Below are 23,319 nucleotides of genomic sequence, written 5' to 3'. Positions count from 1 at the left end.
CCGTACATACTTATCATCAACCGGTAAATCCACTTTGTACTTTACACTTGTTTTAATTTTATACTTATATCCACTTTGTACTTAATTTATCTGACCTGTATTATAGTGTGTTATATTTTGATTTGCTCAGTACTTCTCTTCCTGTGTGCACTGACGTAAAGGCTAGCAGCTGTAACAAAAGAGTTTCCCCTCGGGGATCAATAAAGTATTTCTGATTCTGATCAGCTGAGGTGAAATGATAAAGTCCTGTATTTATTTACATCAGTATCTCTGGTGTTTTTACAGTGCACTAACTTTTATCAAGATGGAGACTGGCATTCCATATCTGATCAAAGAAATATTGGAAACGAACTAAATAGTGTTTATTATTTCTAAAATCCTGACTAAGGCCTTGTTTGTAAATGGCCAAACTCTTTTTGAGATAAACCCCTTGAGGCAGTTACAGAAAAAAAAAAACCCCAAAAAACATATCCGTTAACTGTGTGAGGGCTTTTTGTTGTGGTATAATTTTAATAAATTCAGCAGAACAATTTATTAATGTATAAAAGGAGAAACTAGGGAGTTTCTCATCAAATTTACTTTTTACATTAAATCACTGCAATTTTACTTCCCCCGCCCACCTGTGACGTCAGCGCTGGCGGAGAACGGGATACTGGGAGAGCCGGAAGAGCCGGAAGAGCCCAGTAACGTTACTGTTTCTCCATCAGAGCTGTGAGGTGCGAACGGGCTGCATCCACCGGGGGGGATTTAAAAAAAATAAAAAAATTATAAATTCAGTTTAGACTCTGGTCGGAGCTACCTTTGCCGCAGACGGTGAGTATTAACACCTCAGTGGAGAATATTAAAATGTCTACCTGTGTAAACCTCACCAAGCTCGCGCTCAGTCAGTTAGTCATTCCGGAAGGCATGTTAGCTTTAGCCAGCTAGCTAACTGGAAAACTGGAACAGGAAATACCACAGCCGCCACCGTTCCGATTGCGGAGCTAAATTAAGCACGTTTTACCACTGCTCGTCACTTAACGTTAAATCCGCATGTGTCGACGTTACCGTTCACGAGGTGTTACATCCTACCTCCAAAGCCCGTCCGCTTAGCTTATCACCTAAAACACGATACGCACACAATTGTGTCAGCGTTCCCATTGAGTTGAGTGTGCAGAAAAAACAACAACGCACCAATGTTTAATTATTTAATTAACTGCGTTTTAATGGGGAAACTACACTTGCGTCTTCGGAGATGGTAGTCTTTGTATAAGTGGCCTGACCTACTTTGATTGAAGCAAACTAACCGACATTAACGTAAGCTAGGGTAACTAACCAGCTAACTTGTGCCCCTTCACGGAAATAACGTAAATGCATCAGGATGAGTTAATTCTACCAGCTGCTCCCTGTTATCTAGACTTTTACAACTCACAGCCACTCCTAATGAAAGAGTGTTTAGACTTTAAAGAACATTTTGGGATTTGGATGTGACCAGCAGATGGGTGTGGTTGTGTTGGAGGGGAGGGGGATGCCCCTGTCATGAAAGTTGGGACTTGCCAGGCTGCTTCCTGGTCTGAGGACGTTTTCTGTGCTTCCTCCTGAGGTGGACGGAGCCACGTCTCCTGCAGCCTCTGATTGAGCACAGATGCTGATTGACCACATTGTGCTGAGTCAGGAAATAGGATTAGTACAGAAAGCTTTTGTTCCAGTTAGTTAGTTAGTCCAGATCACCCGAGATCACCCAGAACTAACGCACCATTCATCATTTAGCTCTGCAGCATCTCTGTTTCAATGCAGGTTAGTGTGAATTGGCAGATATTAGCTGATAGAGATTTTTCCAACTTTTATATTGATACATTATTCCCATGCCCTTTATGTATATTGAGCTATTGGTTACTGTAATCAGCCCACCTGTCCATATTGGCTGTAAAGTGATCATTTCATAATGTGACTCAAATGTAAATGGAGCTGAAACGATTAGTCGCTAAATTAGTTAAACGACTATTTTAATAGTTGATACATTTTGTCAAGCAAAAATGCCAAACATTTCCAAGTCGCAGCTTCTCAAATGTGAGGATTTGCTGCTTTTCTCCATTTCACGTGATTGTAAATTGAATATGTTTTGGGTTTTGGACAAAACGGGTAATTTGAAGACGTCACGTTGGGCTATTGGACATTCTGATGGAACTTTTTCACTTTTTTCACAGTTGGCTGATTAATCGGCACTGGGAATAGTTGCAGCCCCAAACGTGAGAACAAAATCCACAGTCCTTGTTCTTTGCAAGCATGCATTCAGGATTCAGCAGTCTGGGTTAGCCAAATCAAGGTGGTATCTTCCAAATGAACTTTTTAGTACAAAATTCACTCTTCACACGCTGAAGCCTCATATTAGCTTCAGCTGAACTTAAGAATGCATGTTTATAAGAAATGAGGACTGTGGATTTTGTCCCCCATCTTTTACATAGGAATCTTGTTAGCAAGGGATCATTTTACAGCCAGCATGGGCAGGAGGAAAGATTACGGCAACCAAAAACTCTTTCAATGTAATATGTAATGCGAGTAGGGCTGCAAGAAAGTTATTTTCAGTGTCGATTAATCTGCTGATTATTTTATCCATTAATTGATTAGTCGTTTAGCCCGTCACATGTCAGAAAACTGAAAAATGTCCATCGCAGTTTCGCAGAGTCCAAGTCGTCGTCTTCAAATGTCGTGTTTGAAGACCCAAAGATATTCAGTTTACAATGATATAAAACGAGAAGAAGAAAAGCGGTAAATCCTCACATGGAGAAGCTGGAACCAGAGAGTGGTGGTAGTTTTTGATTGATAAATGACTAAAATGATTAATCACTTATCAAAAACAATATCGTTTTTTACATTTGACTAATTGATTAATCAATTTTCCAGCTCTACATGTGAATATTGTATAAAGGCAGATTTGAGAAATCTCGACCTTTGGGACACAAAACTGCAGTAAATAATCTAAACATAAGGTCAGCTGACTAAGCTATTCCCAGAGCTTTCGACCGTTTCCCACAGCCTTCCTAAGCTTTGAAAAAATCTGAACTTATCCTTAAAGACATATCCTTAAAGTATGTTTTTCTCATATTAAGTTTTCTTGTTTTTCAGTGTGTGTTGCACTAAAAATGTGGAAGGCAGCAGCAGGACAGTCAGTCAATGTGGCTGTAAATGACGCAGGGGACGACTGGGAGACTGACCCCGACTTTGAGGTACCTATGCACGCTTCTTCCTCCCTCCGTTTCCCCTTTAGTTCTCCTCACTCCACTTATAAAGTTCTGCTCCATCATTCTCTCTCCTCATCATCATTTCTTGCCGTTGCCATTAAACTTTTTTGTTTTCCTGGATTGCTAGAATGACGTATCGGAGAAGGAGCAGCGCTGGGGGGCCAAGACGGTGTCGGGCTCAGGACATCAGGAGCACATAGAGTGAGGAAGCGAATCATTTTTCCTTTGGTAGTAAATGCAACATGTAAAGCCCCAAAATGTGTCTCCTAACTCTGTCCTTCCTGGGCATAGCATTCACCAGCTGCGTGAGACGGTGTCGACCGAGCACACCAGCTTGAAGCAGAAGGAGTTGGACACTATGCCCAAGGCCTCGCATGGATATGGAGGAAAATTTGGAGTGCAGCAGGACCGCATGGACAAGGTACGAGGGACCACAAGACTTGTGCTCACAGAAGAACTATTAGATGAAGCTGGAACAGACTGGGCTGTGTCCCAGATTTATTGCTACGTTGCCTGATGAAATGGTGATGCTGCAAAACTAATACTGAAGTTGACCAAACAATCTCACCTCAAGTACCATTTAGTAGCTGTTCTAGAGCTTTTAGAGCTTTCATCAGCAGATGGATCTCCATCTCTGCTACTAAATGGCCCTTGAGGTGAGATTGTTTTGTCAAGTGCTGTTTCCAAGGTCAAGAATGAACTTAATACTGAAGTGTTTTGAATAGAGTGTGTGTGTGTGTGTGTGTGTGTGTGTGTGTGTGTGTGTGTGTGAGAAGTATCAAAACAATCATTATAAGTCAATTTGAAGGAGCCTGATATCTTCATATGTCGTGTCTTCATATCCTGCAATTACTGTAAACTGTCTGTTCGTCTTGTATGCAGTTATGTGTTTTTACAGTAAAAATTTAGAACTAAAATTTTTCGACCAGCCTTAGCTTCATAATAATAATAAGTATTTCACCATATTTTGATATCCTTGTCCAGCAGGAAATCATTTTGTTATCTCTCTCAACGTTATCATCATCATCATCAGTTTAGTGGAAGGATAAGATCAAACATTTATCTCTGGTTCCAGTTATATTAGGCTGCGGCTCTCATTGTTGACTGTAACTCGATCTCTAGATCAATGATGTGTGTAGCAGTTCATCGCCCCCGACACAAACCACAGATCAATCTGTACGATGATTTTTGCCCTGATGTACCTTCTTTTCACTTTATTATGAATATCCTGCCTGTGTACTGCTGAACTACAGTGCTGTGAGTGTGTCCTTTTTGTTTGAGGGGTGAAACTAGTTTTCCTGTAGTTGTGGCCTTTCCTGCAGCTGAAGCTAAATATAAACCAGCTTGCTAGATCCTGGTTCGTATTACTAAAATATCTACCATTTTGTAGCTTTTCATTCTTTCAAAGAGGGCTCTTATTGAAAATCTGAGAAGCCGACATCTAAATGACCTCAGAGTCTTTTGAGCCTCTGCAGAGATTTCTCAAATGTTCAGCTCCGTCTGTGTGTGTTTGTGCGAACGGGCTGAGTCAGTTGTGGCCATTTAACGCTCGATAATCTTTCCTGGCAAGCAGCTCTGTCCATCCACACCTTTCTCTCTCTGGGCTGTGCGGTCATTGCAGCATGAGTGTGATGAGCGAGCACTGTTTACACCACACTGCGTGCATCTGTGATGAGTCAGGTGTCACCACCTCAAACCGCCTGGCTGTGTTTCCAGCTGTGCTGCTCTTTTCATGACCCCTCCCCTCCTCAGTTGTTCCCTTTATTATATTCTGAAACTGTGTCTTTTCGGTGTGTTTCTTGACAGTCTGCTGTGGGTCATGACTACCAGAGCAAGTTGTCTAAGCACTGCTCCCAGACGGACACCTCCAAGGGCTTTGGAGGGAAGTTTGGAGTGCAAGCTGACCGCGTTGACCAGGTATTTCCTGTGGCTGTCCACTGCTTAACAGTGCTAACAACATCTCCTTGATTTCAAAAACGATTGGTGGTGATTTTTGTTGATGTGTAAAATGTTAGGATCCCTCTTAAGGAAATGACACACACCTGGGCTGAGACAGTTCCAGAAAATGTTCAGTATCATTAGAGTGTATTAACATGTTTTATTAGTTTGCTGGATAAAAGCAACAGTTAATTGACAGTATAAAATCAAGAGTAATTGTTTTGCACCACAGTGTTGGCTGAAAGTACAGCTAGTTCTGCAATGGATCAAATATAAAAACGGATATATTTTTATCTGTCATTGTTACATTTCGTATTTCAAACTCAACTTGTGAGTCTAGTTGCAAGTGATTATGACTGTGATAGGGACAAAATCACATACAGGGGTAAGAGGGGTAAGTAGTCAGTAGAATATTTGTGCTGATTCTTCCTCTCTCATTCCAGTCAGCTGTTGGCTTTGAGTATGCCGGGAAGACTGAGAAACATGCTTCGCAGAGAGGTGAGGTCACAACTTGTTGTCTTCTTGCACGTCTGCTTCTGCCCCCGTTCACCTGTAGTTTAGTTTGGCAGACTTCTCAGAATAAATCCCAGTAGTATGCCTCCATATCTGGGACACGGAAATAACTTCCTTGTTCAGTGGACACATTAGTAATACATTTCTAAATTCACCATCTATTTTTACCCCTTTTATCAGCCAGTTAGGTTTTGTTAACAGCGTAAGCTTTCCTAATTGCCTACAGAGACACATTTTCCAGGCACAAACAGTTTGATGAGCATCTGGCTGGTGGCCAGCTGTACCACGTGCGCTCCTGTTGTGCCGATCAGAAGCTGCTTGATCTCTGGTCTGCCAGGATCCGACCGTACAGACAGACCATGTTTGGAAAATGTGTTCTTGGTGTTGGCTAATTAAGCTGTTGTTTTGTATTTGTTTTCCTGGCATATTATAAGTTACAGCGCAGTTTGTAAGCGTTATGTAAAAGCTAACTTTTAGCTGTAAAGGTATTTCAGTGTGTTACACATTCAGATTAAAGCTGAAATTCAGCACTTTAATCTCATAGTCACTGTAACATTTGGGGTCCAATGTGCTGGAAATAGAGCCGAAGCAAAACTACTCATAATACTTATGCACTGCACTGTACACAGTATGAACAGTGAGTCCACTCTGGCTTCTTAGCTTTTAGTATTTTAAGGCTGCATTCCCATGATGCCATACTGTCATCACCTTTGTGTTGCGTTCATCCCCTCCAGAGTACCGTGCACAGGAGTGCAGAACATTTGCCCAATTCCAATGGTTCCTCATTAGTGTCACTATAAACAACAGTGCAGATATCCTTCTTCCTGCACCACGTAGTCTAAGTGTAACTCCTTAAAAGAACAGGATTTTAAAAACCACATGACGTGACTGTTTGATAATGGCAGCAGTGAATATATCTGAAGTGTTTTCATTGTTTCTTAGCTCTGGCTACTGCCAGTAAATGTTAATGACGAATTTGGAATTGGGCTGCTTCGTGACCACTGCTTCCATGCTGCTTCACCCTGACCTTTGACCCTTACCCCCCCTGCTTTGCTGTGTAGACTACACCACTGGGTTTGGGGGGCGATACGGAGTGCAGGCAGATCGTGTCGACCAGAGCGCAATGGGCTTCGATTACCAGGGCAAAACCGAAAAACACGAGTCCCAGAAAGGTTTGTCTAGATTTCCTGCCATGCGGCATCCCCATTAACCCGGAGAGATATGGAGAAAATGTGGCACACACACACACACACACACACACACACTCTCATACAAACAACTTGGCCTGACTCAGTGAGCTCAGCTTGACTTGCAGGTCCTGACAAATCATGTTATTTTGCATTTCTTCCTCTTCCTTCATTCCTCAGCCTTTGCTTGCTTATGTAAGGTTGCAAACAATGGCTTCGTTTTTCATTTTAGCTCTCTAAGTTGCATGTGTGATGCGATGTTTATTTGCCCCAGTGTCAAATAATACATTTTTATTATAGTGTTTGTAAGATATGGCACACACAGTACTGCCTCAGAGGACTTTAAGAACTTGGGAGTCTTTTTGGATGTAGGTGGCCATTTCCTTTCTGAAATGCTGTCTCCTTGAATGTGTTCCTGCTCCCTCCTCATTTCAGGTGATTGGCACAGACTTGCCAGCGCCTTCTGGTCTGTGGCTTGGGCATGACCCAGCTGTTTTTCTGGGGGAGTGGAATATTTTAATTCGGTATACTTTTTCCTTTTAAACATGCCCTTTTGTTGTGAAGGTATCGGTTTTCTTACATTTCACTTATTCCTTTACTTCTTAAAATGGCAGATATAAAACTCTGAAATATGCTCACATTGCTTTGTTGGTATTATATTGGGCTCTTAGTTTATGTGTCATATGTAAGAAATGTACACTTTGACAGAAACAGACTAAACAGCATGTCACCATGATACCTTAGATAAACTGTAGTGAGTCAAAATACATACACAAGAGAAACAGAAGTATCTTTGGGGAAATATTGTTAATTTACACCAAATCTAATTGTATGTCTGCAATGCAGCTGCATGAGGAGAGAAACATTTGGTGGTGAAAGATTTGTGTCCCATGGGTTAACTGTGCTCCACCTCTTCCTTTAACCTTTTTCTCCCCCATCTCCCCCCTCCTCTGCTCTGGCCACCGGCAGATTATGCCAAGGGCTTTGGCGGCAAGTTTGGTGTCGAGACCGACAAGGTGGACAAGAGTGCTGTGGGCTTTGAGTACCAGGGCAAAACAGAGAGGCACGAGTCACAGAAAGGTTGGTGTCATCACAGGCACAAGAACAGCGCCACTTAATATGAAAAACAAACCAGAGAGCATTGACTCAGTACATATCTTGGTCACATTCTTTAATAGCCAAATTGTGATATCGAAAATGTTTTTGTTTTATGTGTTTATGTGGAAAAAATGAATATCCGCTGCTATATTGGTATTGATCGGGCTCTTACAGCAATACTTGGTGCCAGTGTATGATGATGATGATGATGTATTGCCAGAGAAAGTTCTATAGCATTGGTTAAAGTGTATCAAGTACATCTAACAAGAGAAGATATCACAGAATTACTACCAGTATATTGTTAATGTGTTTTATGTGTAGTGATTTCCTTTTCGGCCAGCTGACCCTCTGTTTTCATGTAGTAATATTCCCAACTAGTGACAATTTTTATTGGTCATACAGTCTGTTTATTTCGCTGATGAAAAACAACCTACTAACCATCAAATTGCCAACCGTTTGTTTCCAAGTCATCAGCATATCTACTTGCAGTTTGTTTTGATCACTGAAAACTCTGCTGCTGCTGTGTTATCGGTAGGTTCGTGTGTCCAGAGGGCCTGAATGAGTCACGCCCTCATGTCTGTCCTGACTTGTCTGGACTCTCAGTTGCAACACAGCAGAGCAGCTTTACCTGTAGCTTCTTGTCTGACACACCTGCACAGACTTTACCGCCTGGTTGGCCAACTGCAGCTTATAGATACAGGCTGACGTCAAAGGTGTAGATGACCTCAAGAATTCCCCACAATGCACCAGACTGTGTTTGCTGCCTAGGTTTGCATATGTGATAACTGGGTCACATGCTCTGATAGCGAGCCAGACATTTTAATGCACCAGTGTTAAAACAGCCTGTGCAAAAGACACACATCTGTCTAGAAGTTTTAGTGCTGCACACATGAATTGTTGTGTTTAGAAATATTTACATCAAACGGGCACAATGAAATCATGTGACATTAAAAATATTCATCCTAACAAGCATCACTTACTGTACACCACATCTGTTACAGTCTATAAGTTTACAACTCTGCATGTGTTTTCACATTCACCTTTTAATCTTTTCTAGTTTTGAGCTAATGTTGCCATTTGGACAATCTGTGCTCTTCAGACGTTAGTGAATATTCTCCCACAAAGTTGAGGCATTGCATTGTGAAAACATGAAATTTATTGATGTTTAAATCTACTGCGAACCTGGCGAAATATTGGAACATTTCCTGCAGATTAGGGTAGGGCAATATGATATGTACTGTGAGATAATAGAGATTTGTCAACTAGTAGAGGTTTTGTTATACCACCAGTGCTGTGGTAGCTAATTAATATTTCTGGTTGTATTAGATAATTACAGGCAGTGAGCAGAGCTCTTTTATGGGATATTTGCTTTTAAGTAAGTTTGTATCCATGTGATAAATTATCTTGACATATCAGGTATTTAAATAACTGAATTAGCCAAGAAGTTATTTTATCTATAACTAGTTTCTCAACAGAAGTACCAGGAAATTCACTATATCGCGATACATATCACTGATGCAATATAACAATGGTAATACTGGGATTGTATCCATATCATACACCTCTACTTCAGGTAATTCAACCAGAAGACAAAATGAAGTTTCAGAAACATGTTTGGGTGTTAATGTCTGCGTCTCTCTGTGTGTTGTGTTCCTTCAGACTATGTGAAGGGCTTCGGGGGCAAGTTTGGCGTGCAGACGGACAGACAGGATAAATCGGCTCTGGGATGGGACCACCAGGAGAAACTACAGCTCCACGAGTCGCAGAAAGGTACTGGTTCCGATTTGGTTTCTATGGGTTTTAGTAGACACACAATGTGTTTGAGCAGGACTCGTGCAAACAAATATACAGGTATAGGGATATGCATCTTATTGCCAATCAGTGTTTTTTGTTATGGGATGTCCATACCCAAATAAAAACCGTATCCTTAGTGTTCAAGTATACTGCAAATGCTTCCATTTATCAAACTAATGATGCTAAATCAAATATATGAGCCAAAACTGATGGTTTCAGTGTTTAATGTTCACAACCGGGGGAAAAAGCTACCAGCAAAACACTATTCATCTTCAGCTGAAGCTTGTCAGTTTTTATATTGTACTCGATATAGGTTTGATAAACGAGTCATTGTCTCCTCTGTTGTAAATATATCAGATTTAGTAAGAAATGTATAGGAAGTGGCTACTGGATGATAGAATCTATCGTAAATGATGGATGATGATAGATTTAAGAATTTCACTCTTTTTCTCACAACAAATTGAATATGGGCATTTAATGGGCATAAATTTCCTTTGTTGAAAATCTTGCAACATCTGTTGCTATTTTCTACAGAAGGAAAAAAAAAACAACAACCTGATAGCCACACGTTTTACTCTTGTTGAAATTGTTGCACATCAAACCCTCCATTTGACTTTTGCTAGAACTTTGAACGGGGAGAGTATCCACCGAACCTCAGCCCTTACAAGTTGTCTGCTTTGAGTTTAGCACACAATGTGTGTTCACTGTAAAACCTTTCTTCCTCCTCAGCCCTGCACTTTTGCTCTGATGTGGTTTTATTGTGGCTTCGGATGTGGTCTTTCAAAGGTTGACAATTTCCTCAATCTGCGGGTAAAAAAAAGGCTCAGACAGAGGAAGTGAAACCGCAGCTCAGATTTATATTTGCATGTCAGGCCTTTAGCTGATGCTGTCATTCAGAGTAACTCAGAGTAAGTGCAGCAGTAAAATACGGTTATGTTGCTGGCTTACCAGCATCACAAGCATCTAAATGGTCAAAACTCAAAGCCCTTTTATTCTCTTTTAGATGAGCAGTTTAGACATTCAGTGTGGCCTGCATTGATCTGCAACTTTCTATAGATGTCACTAATAGAGGCATTGTCCTTTTAGAGAAGCGAAAAGATGAGAAATTGAGAGTTTTGAGCCTCGGCCGGGGCAGATTTGAGCACCTGCCTTCACCACCAGTCTGTGTTTTTGAACACAACTCTCAGTTGGTGTTAAACACACCAGCAAATGCAAAGGCTACTTGTGTGCTACCTGTAAATGCTATGTATTTATGTATGCAATGTATATTCCCCACATACTATGATGACCAGCCTCTCATCCCACTTAGGAAGGTATCTGCTCAAAGAAAATGTACAACTTATTTTTTGTTTTTATACATTTTTTGGTACCAGCAGTCTACTTGAATGAATGAGTTGGTTCCTGCCCTCTTTCCCCGCTATAAACTGCCTTCATTTTGGTAATGTCAAGCAGTGTACAGTTTCATGTAAATATCCCACGATACAAGCAGAAAACATGGCTAGATTTTTGTTTTAAAATGTGGAGGTCTTCCTGTGGCATGAGCCATACATCAAGTTAAGATTCTAGTTCCATTGTGATGTGTATTTACACATTTATATAGCTTCTTGCCCCACCTAGGAAGGTAACTGCTCTAAAAATATGTACAACTTGGCATTTTCAGTGTGGTAGACATTGTGTCAACCAACCTTGTTTTGAAAGACCACATATCCGCAGCAAAGCACCCAGTCACTAGATGTCACAAAGCAGGTACAGAGGAGGGAAAGTGACTGGTGCAGAAAGGGTTTCACGCCAAGCAGGAGCCAGGAAGCAGACCTGCTGAAGAGGCAAGGGCTCAGTGTTTAGGGTGGAGCTTGATCATGTTTAGAAGGAGCTCTGCAATGGCTTAGTTATTTTAATCACAGGAATTTATCATCAACATCATGTGAAATAGAATGAAGATTTTAATTTCCTCTTTTACGACCATAATGTGTCTCCTTCTTATCACTAAGCATGAGTGTTTATGAATCCTGAAAGGCCTGCCTGTATCATTGTCTATATGTTTGTCTGTAAATATGTGTGTGTGTGTGTGTGTTATGTTGCAGACTATAAGCGTGGGTTTGGAGGGCAGTATGGGGTAGAGGTGGAGAGGCAGGACCAGTGTGCCCTGGGCTATGAGCACAAGGAGAGCCTGGCCAAGCACGAGTCCCAGAAAGGCACAGATACTCCCCTGAACACAACACCCTACCCCACCTCCCATTTCAAAACCCCCTCCTGAACCTTACCCACCCTTCAGAAAAAAATCCTTGCTCCTAGCTTGATACTGTCCTTCACACCTCCTCATCCTCAGTAATGGCTGTTTTCTTTTAAGTGACGGACACCCCTTCCTTTCCTGACAGACGCACCCTTCTGTCAGATAACCTCCATGACCCCCGGCCCCTGAACCCCCTTACTGTTACACACCCTGCCACCTCTGCAGCACCAACCGATTAACATGCACAATGTAGTTCATTTTCAGCTCGCCCAAATTACAAAAAACAGATTTTCTCACTTCCCTCTGGTGGCATCTAGCCATGCAGCTAGTTCTGGGTTGAGATGTCTGCTGCTGAGACTTCTGCCGCCACCCCAATACAATGGAGGTGAATGGAATTTAGTTTGTGTTGCCCAAAGCATAGAGAGAATATATTTTACAAACTAAAATGTTTTTACAGAAACAAATTCTCAGACCTAATAGTCAACAGTTGTTATTGGTACTGTTTCTTTGGTAGAACATAGAAGGGGGGCAAAAAGAGGTTCAAAGTTCATCACTGATCATGGAATCACACCCCAAGGTCTATTTAGTAGCTGTTCTGGAGTTTTTGATCATATCACATGATATTCAGCAGATGAGTTCAGTTGTCATGGAATTGTAAATGTTCAAATTTTCATTTTTTTCTGAGCACTTTGAGGACTTCTTGTCCATGTTGGCTCAAAGGCAGAGTATAAAATATATTATAATAATAATTATAATAATAATAATATGATAAATATAATAAAATGTTTCAGTGGCAGACAAAAAAGAAACTATCTACCTGTCACCAGGGCTAAGTAGGAAAATATTTAAAATGGGTCAGTTCACCCAAATAACAAAAAACCATGAGGTAAATCAGGTCTTATTCTTGTTTTAGCTATAGTCTTACCACAGTTAGGATGCTGTTTCTGACAATGGCTGTCCATCTATTAGTGACATGTAGTATGGTCAATAGTTAATATTTGTATTTTCTTGTGAAACAATTGTTTATATCGCGTCTGGACTGCTCAGGTGTGGCAAATTTCTAGTCCTAGCCTTGTTTTTGCTATTATTGTTTTATTATTTTTTTATTTCCAGCATTTAACTTGAATGAAATAGTTTGTATTTGTCCTTGACCGTATATCTCCTCGGCCCTCCACCTCCCCGATCACCACCCCTGCTGTTTCTAGCACTGCCATGATGCTGTTTGTTTGCTTATGCATTCGTTTTGTGCATGATGCTGTACGGCCACAGTGCATTTTATGAAGGCCTCCTGCTGTGACCACACAGAGACATGGCTGATGTTCAATGCAGAGATTGACCCAAACTGTTTGGCTTATATTAAGATTCTCCCATGAGCTGTTCTGCTTTCACTGTCTGCATTCAGTGTTTTGTTGTTTCTCCTCTCTACAGGTTTGCATGAGCTCATCAGCCTGTCCTTTGATCCCAGCAGTTCTGTTTCTCAGTTCCTGTGAAACCAACCACAGTCTGCTTCATCTGAACTTTAGCAGACCGGAGAAGGTTCTGATCTGTGTCTCTAACAGCGTGCCATAGAAAAGTATAATGAAGAGGCTAAATTAAGCTAAATAGTCCTGTAGTTGTTTAAGGTCCGCTCTGGAAAACGAGTTCTGATGATGCAGACTGTGGTTGTCATTAATGTAAAACAGAAACTGACCCTTACTTATCTCCTATTTGTTACCAGATTATTCGAAAGGATTTGGAGGGAAATTTGGTGTCCAGAATGAGCTGATGGATAAGGTAAGGAGTGTTTGTGCGTGTTTTTGTTTTATAAGTGTTTAGCGTTCTGTTTTACATCTTTATCTCTCTGGTTGACAGAGTGCAGGGACTTTTGATGAAGTGGAGAAGCCAAGCCCATCTTACCAGAAAACCAAACCTGTGGAGGCTGGTAAGCATTCATTATCAGCTGTGTTTGAGTCAGAACTTTAGGCAACGCGCGAACTCGTCACTTCAATTTCCTCATTCTCCAATTTCAGCTGGCAGCAGCACAGGGAGCATCAAGGCCCGCTTCGAGAACATCGCCAAGCAGAAGGAGGAGGAAGACAAAAAGAGGGCAGAGGAGGAGCGAGCGCGTCGACAGGCCAAGGAGAAGCAAGAGCAAGAGGAGGCGCGCCGTGAAATCGAAGACACAGCCAAGGCCCCCTCTCCTGTCCCTGCTGCAAGCCCCGGTCCCAGTCTCACACTCAGCCCGACCCCACCCCTCCAGCCAGCTGCTGCTGCTGCTGCTGCTGCCCCGACATACCAGGTGAGTAGTGGTGGTTTTACAGTATATCTACGTGTTGTGGGCTTAAAGCTACAAAGTGCAACTTTTCAGGTAGACACAAAGAATTTTAGTCCATAAGACTTGATTTTTTTTTTTTTTTATTATTGCAAGGGAAGAATGGATGAAAAGATGCCGCCACAGGTGAACTGGTTATACAAAGAGGTCACAGGGCTTAAAATGGGTACAGAGTACAGCCTCTTTCAGACACGCAGCTCGTTATGTAAATGTGCTTCTTCTCATTCATTGTTGGGGCAAACGAACATCCTCCAATAAAATTTTCTGTTGTATGGAAACATGGTTGGATCATGACACAGCACACGTCCATCTTAATAATGTAGAATAAGAAAGATGCATATTGTAGCCTTTGGTTTTACAGTGGGATTTGTTGATTTTTGGGTTGAAGTTAACCTCTTACTGGCAATGGTAGAAGTAAGGTAGTGATACACTGAAACTGTTAACATGAAAAATAATTTTATAATGTAGCACTCTTTGCAGGAGATCTCACTTAAACAGATTACGTTTGCCTTGTTAGAAGAAAGAGGAACCGTCCTACGATGCTGCCGAGGAGAACGGGGAGCAGCTGTATGAGGCGGAGCCACAGACCCAGTACGCACAGCAGGAGGACCAGGATCTCTACCAGACCCCCGAGGAGACTGCAGCAGGAGGTGAAGTGTTGTTCTTGACTTTTCCCCCTCTCACTTTTGGTGTTTCAGTTCTTTAGCCTACCCTAATCTCATTGATATAAATGTGGTGGACAAAATTAAAATGCATTGTGTTGAAATAACAATACAGTTCAACAGCACCAACAACATCCTCCAAAATGATCATCATACAGTTGAATCAACACAAACTGAACATTATAACCTTCATGAAGGAGGATTTATTGCAGGACTGTTGGATTAGACTGCATTAGTTTTAGATAGGTGCACCTAATAAACACACACACACTGACAGTATGAATACTCCAAGTAGTAAAATACAAGACACAAAATTTAAGAAAAAAAAAAAGAGATTAAAATTGAGTCTCTTGAGCAAGCCAATGACTTCATATTTACGTACCTTTGTAGCCAGAGGCATCCTGTAGTGCCTACCAGAGTCAGTCTGTAGTCTCTTTACTTGGACTAACAAACTGTCGCCCTTTTGCAGACGGCCAGCAGTACGAGTACAGCGAGGACCTCGGGGTGACGGCGGTGGCCCTGTACGACTACCAAGCAGGTGAGACTGAAAGCTGTTGCAGCTGCGACGCAGAATGAAAGGTTCGGTCACACCAGCATTTATAACACCTAACACGGCAGCGGCGGATGGCCGCCCACCATTGAGTCTAGTTCTGTCAGAGGTTTCTGCCCGTTAAAGGAAGTTTTTCCTTCCCACTGTCGCCAAATGCTTGCTCATGGTGGGATTTGTTGGGTCTCTGTAATTAATATTATAAAGAGTACGGTCTAGACCTGCTCTGTAGGAAAAGCGCAATGAGATAACTTCTGTTATGAATTGGCACTGTATAAATAAAATTTAATTGAAATTGAACAGTGACATTTTCAGCCAGAATCAGTGGATTTGCTCCCAGAAGCAAAGTAAATTCATGCATTGCTTTCACGTAGAGTTGAACTTTAACACAGGTAGCTTGTCAGTAGCTTTCGTCTTCATATCTTTTTAGCCTCGAACAAAACCACCACTTCCACTGCACGACCTGCAAATGAGTTAGTACATCACTAAGCTTCCAGCACCACCTAATTCGTGAAGACATGCAAATGAATTTGACTGAACAGCACAAACAGGAGCCCCTTTCAGACCTGCACCCCTTAACGATAACCTGATCGCAATCGAACATGTTGGTCTGATTACTTTTACGTTAAGTCATGACGACAATCTTACTAAGTCTGACCTGTAACGTTTGCGTAAGACTTTCAACACGGCACAAGTTTGAATTGAATGGCGTCAGATTAATGTAAAGGCTGCAGCAGCAAGAGGCTAAACATACTAACAGAGAGAGAAATGTGCGTCTCGTTCTGCTTTCGAAGATCACTGTAATAAATATATTATCTCAATCTTCATCTCTTATTCACAAAGAAAATAAAATCTGTTTAATAAACCATGAAACACTGCGAGAAAGGCAATTTTAGGTTGAGGAGATCGATCTTCTCATATTAGATCAGCCTATAAAACTATTTTTCCCCTCACGTTGCAACCAGGGCAGAAGAGGTTAAAAAAACAGTAATTATCTGACCAACACTCATATTACATATTTATTTCACCAGCTGCATGAATGTATAAATGAATACAGCAAATCGAGCAAAACGCTTTACATACAGCAGGAGAGCTAACAGGAATGAAATGAAAGTCCCAACTTAACATCCCGTCACCGCTTCCCTCGCTCACCAGGTGCCAAATGACAAAACGTCACTTTAACAGATGGATGAAGCCAGCAATGTTACGTCTTCCATGTCTGAAAAGGGCTACGGGTCCCAATATCTGGGCGGCTTTAGATGGAATAGTTTCCTTCACACCAGGTTTATGTCTGTTCAGATCACCTGCACACAGATCAGCGAGGGATACGGATATCTAGGGCTGCAACTGAGGAATATTTTCATTATCAATGAAAAGTAAAAATTGCCCATTACAATCTCCCATAGTGCAAGCTAACAGTTTCAGATGTCTTGTTTTGACCAACCAACAGTCCAAAACCCAGAAATAATCAGTTTATTTCCATAGAAAACAAAGAAAAGCAGCAACTCTTCACAGTTGAGATGCTGGAACCACTGAGGTTCTGCCTGATAACTGACTAAAATAATACATTTACTGACTAATCGTTTCAGCTGTACAGATATCTCGTGCTCCTTTCGTCATCAATCTGTCTTCTCCTGTTTCAGCCGGCGACGACGAGATATCCTTCGACCCCGATGACATCATCACCAACATCGAGATGATCGACGAAGGCTGGTGGCGAGGCGTGTGCAGAGGCGCCTACGGCCTTTTCCCGGCCAACTACGTGGAGGTTCGGCAATGATGACGCCCGCCAAGATGACCCGTGTCCCTGTCCTTGTGCAAAAAAAGAGGAAGGAGACAATTTCAGATCCCCGTTCCTTTTCACACTTTGGTCTTTTCTCTCTTCGCCTCATCTTAGTGCTTCGACACTGTGCGAGACATCCTCAGGTCTCCTAGCTGGCTTTCTTTTGCTCCTTTTTCCATCCCTCCTCCGCCCGTTTCGTTCAGATCCCTTTGTTTCTCTCTGTGCAGCAGAAGACAGGGAGGATGAGCTATCTTAGAATGACTCAACACCGAGAGAGTATATAGAACTAATTATCTGGGCTTAAAAAAGGCACAATGCTTCGGTCTGCACCTCTGCTTTGTAATAGTTAAAGTTACAAAATGCAAATGTGGATGTTAAGGGCCTGAGGTGACTTAACCTCCTGCCTCACAGCCAGAAGCTGCATTTTGAAGCTTTTTTCCCTTCCAGATACAGTATTAGAGTTCAGCTTCACAAGGTGTTGATCAGGTGTCGTTGCTTCTTGACACGTTTAGAGAGGGATTTTATTCTCACCAAAGACCAGAGTAATGACAGCAATGAGCTTGAAATGTCTCAAATGAGTCTTGTGCACTGGGCTCAGGGTGCTCACTGTTTCGTAGCTCAACCGTAATGTAAACAGGAGCAGTTAAAAGTGGAAAACAACCATCCACTTTGGATTATAATGTATATTGATGACTATATACTGTCCAGTACATCGAGTATGGACCAAAAAGCTGCTAAACCCCTTTGCTTCTTGGTCTGCCTGCGTAAGGTTTGCTGTGTTGCACAGGAGTTTAAATTCCCCCTCCTGATTGAAGTTGCACTTATGGATTCTCGATGGGACACTGAGCTTCAGTTAGAGCTTCATGTAGTACGAATACGTTCGCCTTTTTCTGAACACTTGCATCAGTCCTAGGGTTGATTTATAAATGATCAATAATACGGTTTCCTCCTTCGCTGATGTTTAAATTGTTGACAGAATAATGGGGCCATAATGTCAAAGACTTCTCCGCCCTGGCAAATCACAAGCTAAACAAAAGCACCACAGATCATAGTATTTTAATCATCTTCATGCATTATACTGGTTAATTGTTGACATGCTTAGAATCATGTACAGAGAGATCATGATTTATGATACTTTAATAATAGATTTGAAAAGATATTTTTGTTCCCTGTCACTGTGGTTTTCTTTGGATGTGGACGAGACTTGTGTATTTGTGTCTTGCTCGGGGTTTTTCAGGGGTTTTCATGTCATAATATGCTGATATGCACATGTGAGGCGTGGTGATGACTGCTCTGGAGCACAGCTAACATCCCTCATCAAGACCAAACTGTGTGCTGACCTCAGAGTGAGTGACCTTTAAAAAATAAGTGTGACTTAGCAGCACTAAAGGCCTGTAGAAATGTATGTCAGGCTGTTGTTAAGGGAAGCGGCTTTGGTGTATTCTCCAAACACTAATTATTTCTAACAGACGGCAGGTTTGACAAACTGCTCGTCTGTGGATCGCAGTAGTGTAGCTTAAACAGGTGTGTGTGTGTGAGGGCTTTCATTAAATTCATCTTTGGGGTTTTATAATTAAAAAAAAAAGTGACCTTTTCAAATGCATTATTTTTATCTGTACTTCTGTTTACTTGAGTCACATCATTACCTGCTTGTTCTTTTTTTTAGTTTCAATAAATAAACTATGAATTATGAGCTTGTTTGGGGTGCATTATTTTCATATCCTCAAGCTGTTAATCAACATAACTGTCAGTTGTCTGACTACATTTTTTCTCTGGAAACAAGAAAGTTCTTGTGTTGATTTGTCTTTCCAATAAATGATCAGATATTTGGTGAAATGAGGGTTCTGCAACGACAGGTTAAACATGGAGGAGTGATCGGTGGTGGAAAGAAAGTGCATTTACTACATGTTTGAGTATTTCCATTTTAATGATATTTTATACATTTAAGAATGAAATATTGTACTTTTAACTCCATTTCATTTATTTGACCACTATAGCGACTCGTTACTTTGCAGGTTAAGATTTTACATTAAATACATACTGTATGATCAGTTTAGCAAATATGATGCATTATTAGAGATTCAACTACATAAAGCAATTTAAATTAGCTCCACTGTGACCAGCTACAGGATTAAAATGCTGTTTACGTGCTAATGCATCAGTACTAATGACCTAATTTACCGGTGCTGGAAGAAGTATCAGATCACAAAAACAGTACTACCACGCTGAACATACTCCATTACAAGCAGAAATATTAATAACAAAATGTATTTAAAGTATCAAAAGGAAACGCACTCGTGCAGAAAGGCCCGTTAGTGTTATATTATTCGTTTACTATTTCTGATGCATTAACAGGTAAGCGATACTTTAATGTTGTAGCTGGTCGAGGTGGAGCTAATTTTAACTGCTGGATAGTTTCATCTGTAACCATGTTTTATATTTTATAATCTGATTATGTGTTTTGTATGAAAAATAGTCATCTGAAGAGTAACAAGTAGCTATAGTTGTTGAATAAACGTAGTGGACTTAAAGTACAATATTTCCCTCAAAAAAATATAATAAAGTATTATAAGATGGGAATACTTAAGTACTATATCGAGGTTCTTGTACTTTACTTAAGTAATTGTACTGGTTATTTTCCTCCACTGTAATTCACATTCAAAACCTGTGATGAGCTTATAAAATACAGTGCAATGGTTTGCTATGGGTTAAACTGCCCAGCAGTATATAAAGTAGCCAACTACAACAGTAATATTAATAATAATACAAACACTGAAAGGAGCCATTCTGCTCCATAATGAGCACTTTTACTTTTGACGTGTACATTTTGCTGAAACTTGTTCACTTTTACTTAAGTAGGATTTTGAATGCAGGGCTTTTACACGTAAGGGAGTATTTTTCCACGGTGGTATTGCTTATTTTACTTGAGTAAAGGATCTGAATACTTCTTCCACCACCGAAGAAATGAATTCCTTCATTTAAAAAGACACAAATGAGCTCGATTGAGGCTCTGAAAGGCAACGTGAGGTTTACTTCACTGAGAATAAAAGAATAAAGCTCAGGATGGTCTGATTTGTGATGACACTTGGAAAGATGATGTATCTTGTTACTGATTGGCTCAATGGACTCCTGCATCATACTGGTTTATTATGTGATTTAACACCAGATCAAAAATAACCAAATGTCTCTAAGAGAGCTAATGTTGCAGTTTAACCGCTCCTGGACATCAGTAATTATCTGAATGCTGAAAAGGGAAGAAGCCTCACCATAGTGAAGAGTTGCTTTAGTGCAGTGGACTTGATGAAGACGACGATGATGACGATTTTGATGCCTCCTCTCCTGGAACATCTGTCAGCAGCAGCAGATCCTCCTCCTGGTTCACGTCTGTTAATAATCCAAAATCCAAAACAGAAACAATATTCATTACAGAGCATGGGAGTCTGTGCACTGGAGCCTGACTCTTCTAGATTTTATAGGCTGATATCGATATTCAAGAGTTAAAAAAATCCCGATAAGGATATATCGGCAATATTTTGTTTTTTTTTAAGTAAATATTTTTGTTACCTTAAGTTTTTTTTATTAAAGGATTATGAGCAGGACATTTTTCAGTGGGAAAGAAACTTGTCAGTGCTCTCTGGTGGACAAACTCTGTATGTCTTGTCCCTCATCAGCTGACATAAACGCCGGTACCGACATATCTGTGATAAGAAAATTATCAGTTAAGTTGGCTATCGGTCAGGCTCTGCTGTACACACAGAGACCTTACCTGTTTCAGAATTAGGAGGCGGTGCTATAAGTCCACACAGGTGAGGGTGGCTTACACCTGTTTCCTCTCTCCAGCTGCAATAACAAATACAATTCTGTCCTGACCTCAAGAAACCCAAACTCACCCTGCTTATATATCACAGCGGAGGATCATGTACACATACACACCATATTATACACTCAGCAGCCGGTTTATTAGGTACACCTAGCTTAAACTAATGCAGTCTAATACAATTCAACTGTATGGTAATAATAATAATAATAATAATAATAATAATAAGTAATATAATTGGGGTGGATAAAAATAACAAACACCTCTCTGTATAATGCAATGCAGTTCACCACAAACATCCTCCTAAATGACCATACAGTTGAACTGGTTTTAGCTAGGTGTACCTAATAAACCGGCACACAAGTGGATTTGTTATCTGAAAATTCATTACGCGTAGACCTAGTCTGTTGATCTGGAAGAGTTTTCTGAGCTGTATCTGACTGCAGACTACATACTAACTGTATACAGTTCATAACATACACAAATCTTTATAGTATAGTGTTTTTCGCAGTTTTAATAGGAGAAATCAACATACTTTAGTTAGTTTTACTAACAGGAAATGATACAATACATGCACCTTCTGACATCAATCAAACTGCAGCTTGAGACTTACACTGCTGACTCAGCTTCACAAAGAAACATCAACATTTTCCCCCAAAATGTAACAGCTACTTTTAGTTTTCTGAGGTGTTCCTGGAGCTGTTTCCCCACTGTCCACAATTAGCTTAAATTCTTTCCAGCTGGTAGTGGCTCCTCCAGTTCCTTTGTGCAATGCATTGTGGGACAACAGTGTCCATCAAAAGGTAGTCAGCATACTGACTGGTTTGAGTTTGCTTAATTTAGTCACTTTCCAGTGTGAAACCACTACATTCAAAACGTATTTACAATTTAGTGTGTAGTATAAATTTGGGACACAACTAATGTGTATCAGATAATAAACAGCACCTACAGATTATGAACTTGGAAAGTTTCTATATTTCATTGTTTTAACTCTTTAAATGCTTGGGTTTGTTTTTTTAAATAAACGTACCGGGTGTGAAGTTTTAATTAGAGGGAAAGTAAATACTAGTTTAGCTGGATGATGTCTCATGTCTTTGATATACAATATCGCAGATAAAACACTCCAAAGAGAGAAACATATAAGTCCAAGTTCAGGAAAAGTTGATGTTTTCCCCGCCGCCTACATCTCCGGCTTCTTCTCTGTTGTCTTATAGAACTCTGTTGAGCATGTGGATAATTAAATGAAGACCTACAGGTGAAAGGAGGTGTTCATGGTCATGTAGGGATTCAAAAATGTTAAAGGGTGACTTCACCAAAATATCAAGAAACTAACAAAATATTTTTTCTCCTCATGTATCTTTAGTGGTATCTATCCATGCAGATCGATTTAGTTTCATTTGTCCAGGTTTTGAGATTTCTGTCTGTAGGACCCCAATTAAATGGAAGTGAATGGAATATATTTCGTGGTGCTCACAGCGTTGAAATATTGGAACTACTTTCTACAGAACAAATAGTCCCAGTCACTGTTTGCAGTCAGGTCTGTCAGTAGACTTCCGAACGATGCATTACAAAACTGAAAGTAAAATCATAATAAAGAGACGATGAAATGACAATAAAAAAATTCTGTTTCCTGGAACACTTTAAATCAAAGACAGCTCTCGTTATTGCAAGACATGTAATCAGTGAGACGCCTAACAATTCCCACTGACGGAGTAGCAACAGGAGCTCTGATTGGCCAGACTCCTGCCAACACATAACAGCTGACTTTGTGTGGCAAAGCATTAACACATCTTTGACTACGAGAGAGCCGTCTTTCAACTAAAGTGATCCCGAGATGGAAACTGTGAGATTACAATATGATAGAAAGACATGAATAAATGAAAAAACAAAAAGTAAAAAGTGAAAAGCCTTTTCTTAAATTTGGCAATTCATCTTTAAAATGTACTTATTAAATCCTCATTTCGTCATCAGAATATCTTTAAAACCTTTATATTCAACCTATTTTATACAGGGTAATTTGGCTGAGCATACATGCTCTTTTAACAAGAAAATAGAATTACTACTATTACAAGTTTAATGATTTTATTTAATTTTTTAACTTAGTTTTATAAAGCATCTTTTAAATACAACTTTACATAATTTATAATAGCTAAAAAAAATCTATTAAGTGATTCTAATAACTAAAAGAGAGTGGACTACTCTCATTGAACCACCGTGT

The 23,319-nt window shown here is 40.4% G+C and overlaps 1 protein-coding gene across 7 annotated transcripts; it reads left to right on the top strand.

The window, feature by feature from the left end:
• The first annotated feature begins 657 nt into the window (after positions 1 to 657).
• LOC122875238 (src substrate protein p85-like) lies at positions 658 to 18,977 on the top strand. Of its 7 annotated transcripts, none has more exons than XM_044194174.1 (16): positions 658 to 813; positions 3,106 to 3,206; positions 3,349 to 3,422; positions 3,513 to 3,642; positions 5,028 to 5,138; positions 5,603 to 5,657; positions 6,734 to 6,844; positions 7,829 to 7,939; positions 9,617 to 9,727; positions 11,833 to 11,943; positions 13,699 to 13,754; positions 13,833 to 13,902; positions 13,991 to 14,259; positions 14,813 to 14,942; positions 15,424 to 15,492; positions 17,145 to 18,977. In XM_044194174.1, exons 2-16 carry the CDS (start codon positions 3,123 to 3,125, stop codon positions 17,279 to 17,281), a joined length of 1,629 nt encoding a protein of 542 aa, XP_044050109.1. In that variant the 5' UTR covers positions 658 to 813; positions 3,106 to 3,122; the 3' UTR covers positions 17,282 to 18,977. The 7 variants fall into 7 exon arrangements, with proteins under 7 accessions (XP_044050109.1, XP_044050090.1, XP_044050136.1 ...); XM_044194155.1 differs by having other exon boundaries at positions 14,810 to 14,942; XM_044194164.1 differs by lacking the exon at positions 658 to 813 and adding an exon at positions 1,624 to 1,776 and having other exon boundaries at positions 14,810 to 14,942.
• The last annotated feature ends 4,342 nt before the right edge of the window (positions 18,978 to 23,319 follow it).

This window comes from Siniperca chuatsi, linkage group LG1, assembly GCF_020085105.1.
Source record: "Siniperca chuatsi isolate FFG_IHB_CAS linkage group LG1, ASM2008510v1, whole genome shotgun sequence".
Taxonomy (NCBI): domain Eukaryota; kingdom Metazoa; phylum Chordata; class Actinopteri; order Centrarchiformes; family Sinipercidae; genus Siniperca; species Siniperca chuatsi.
Note: the sequence above shows the minus strand (reverse complement) of the source record. Positions and strands in the feature narration are given on the sequence as shown.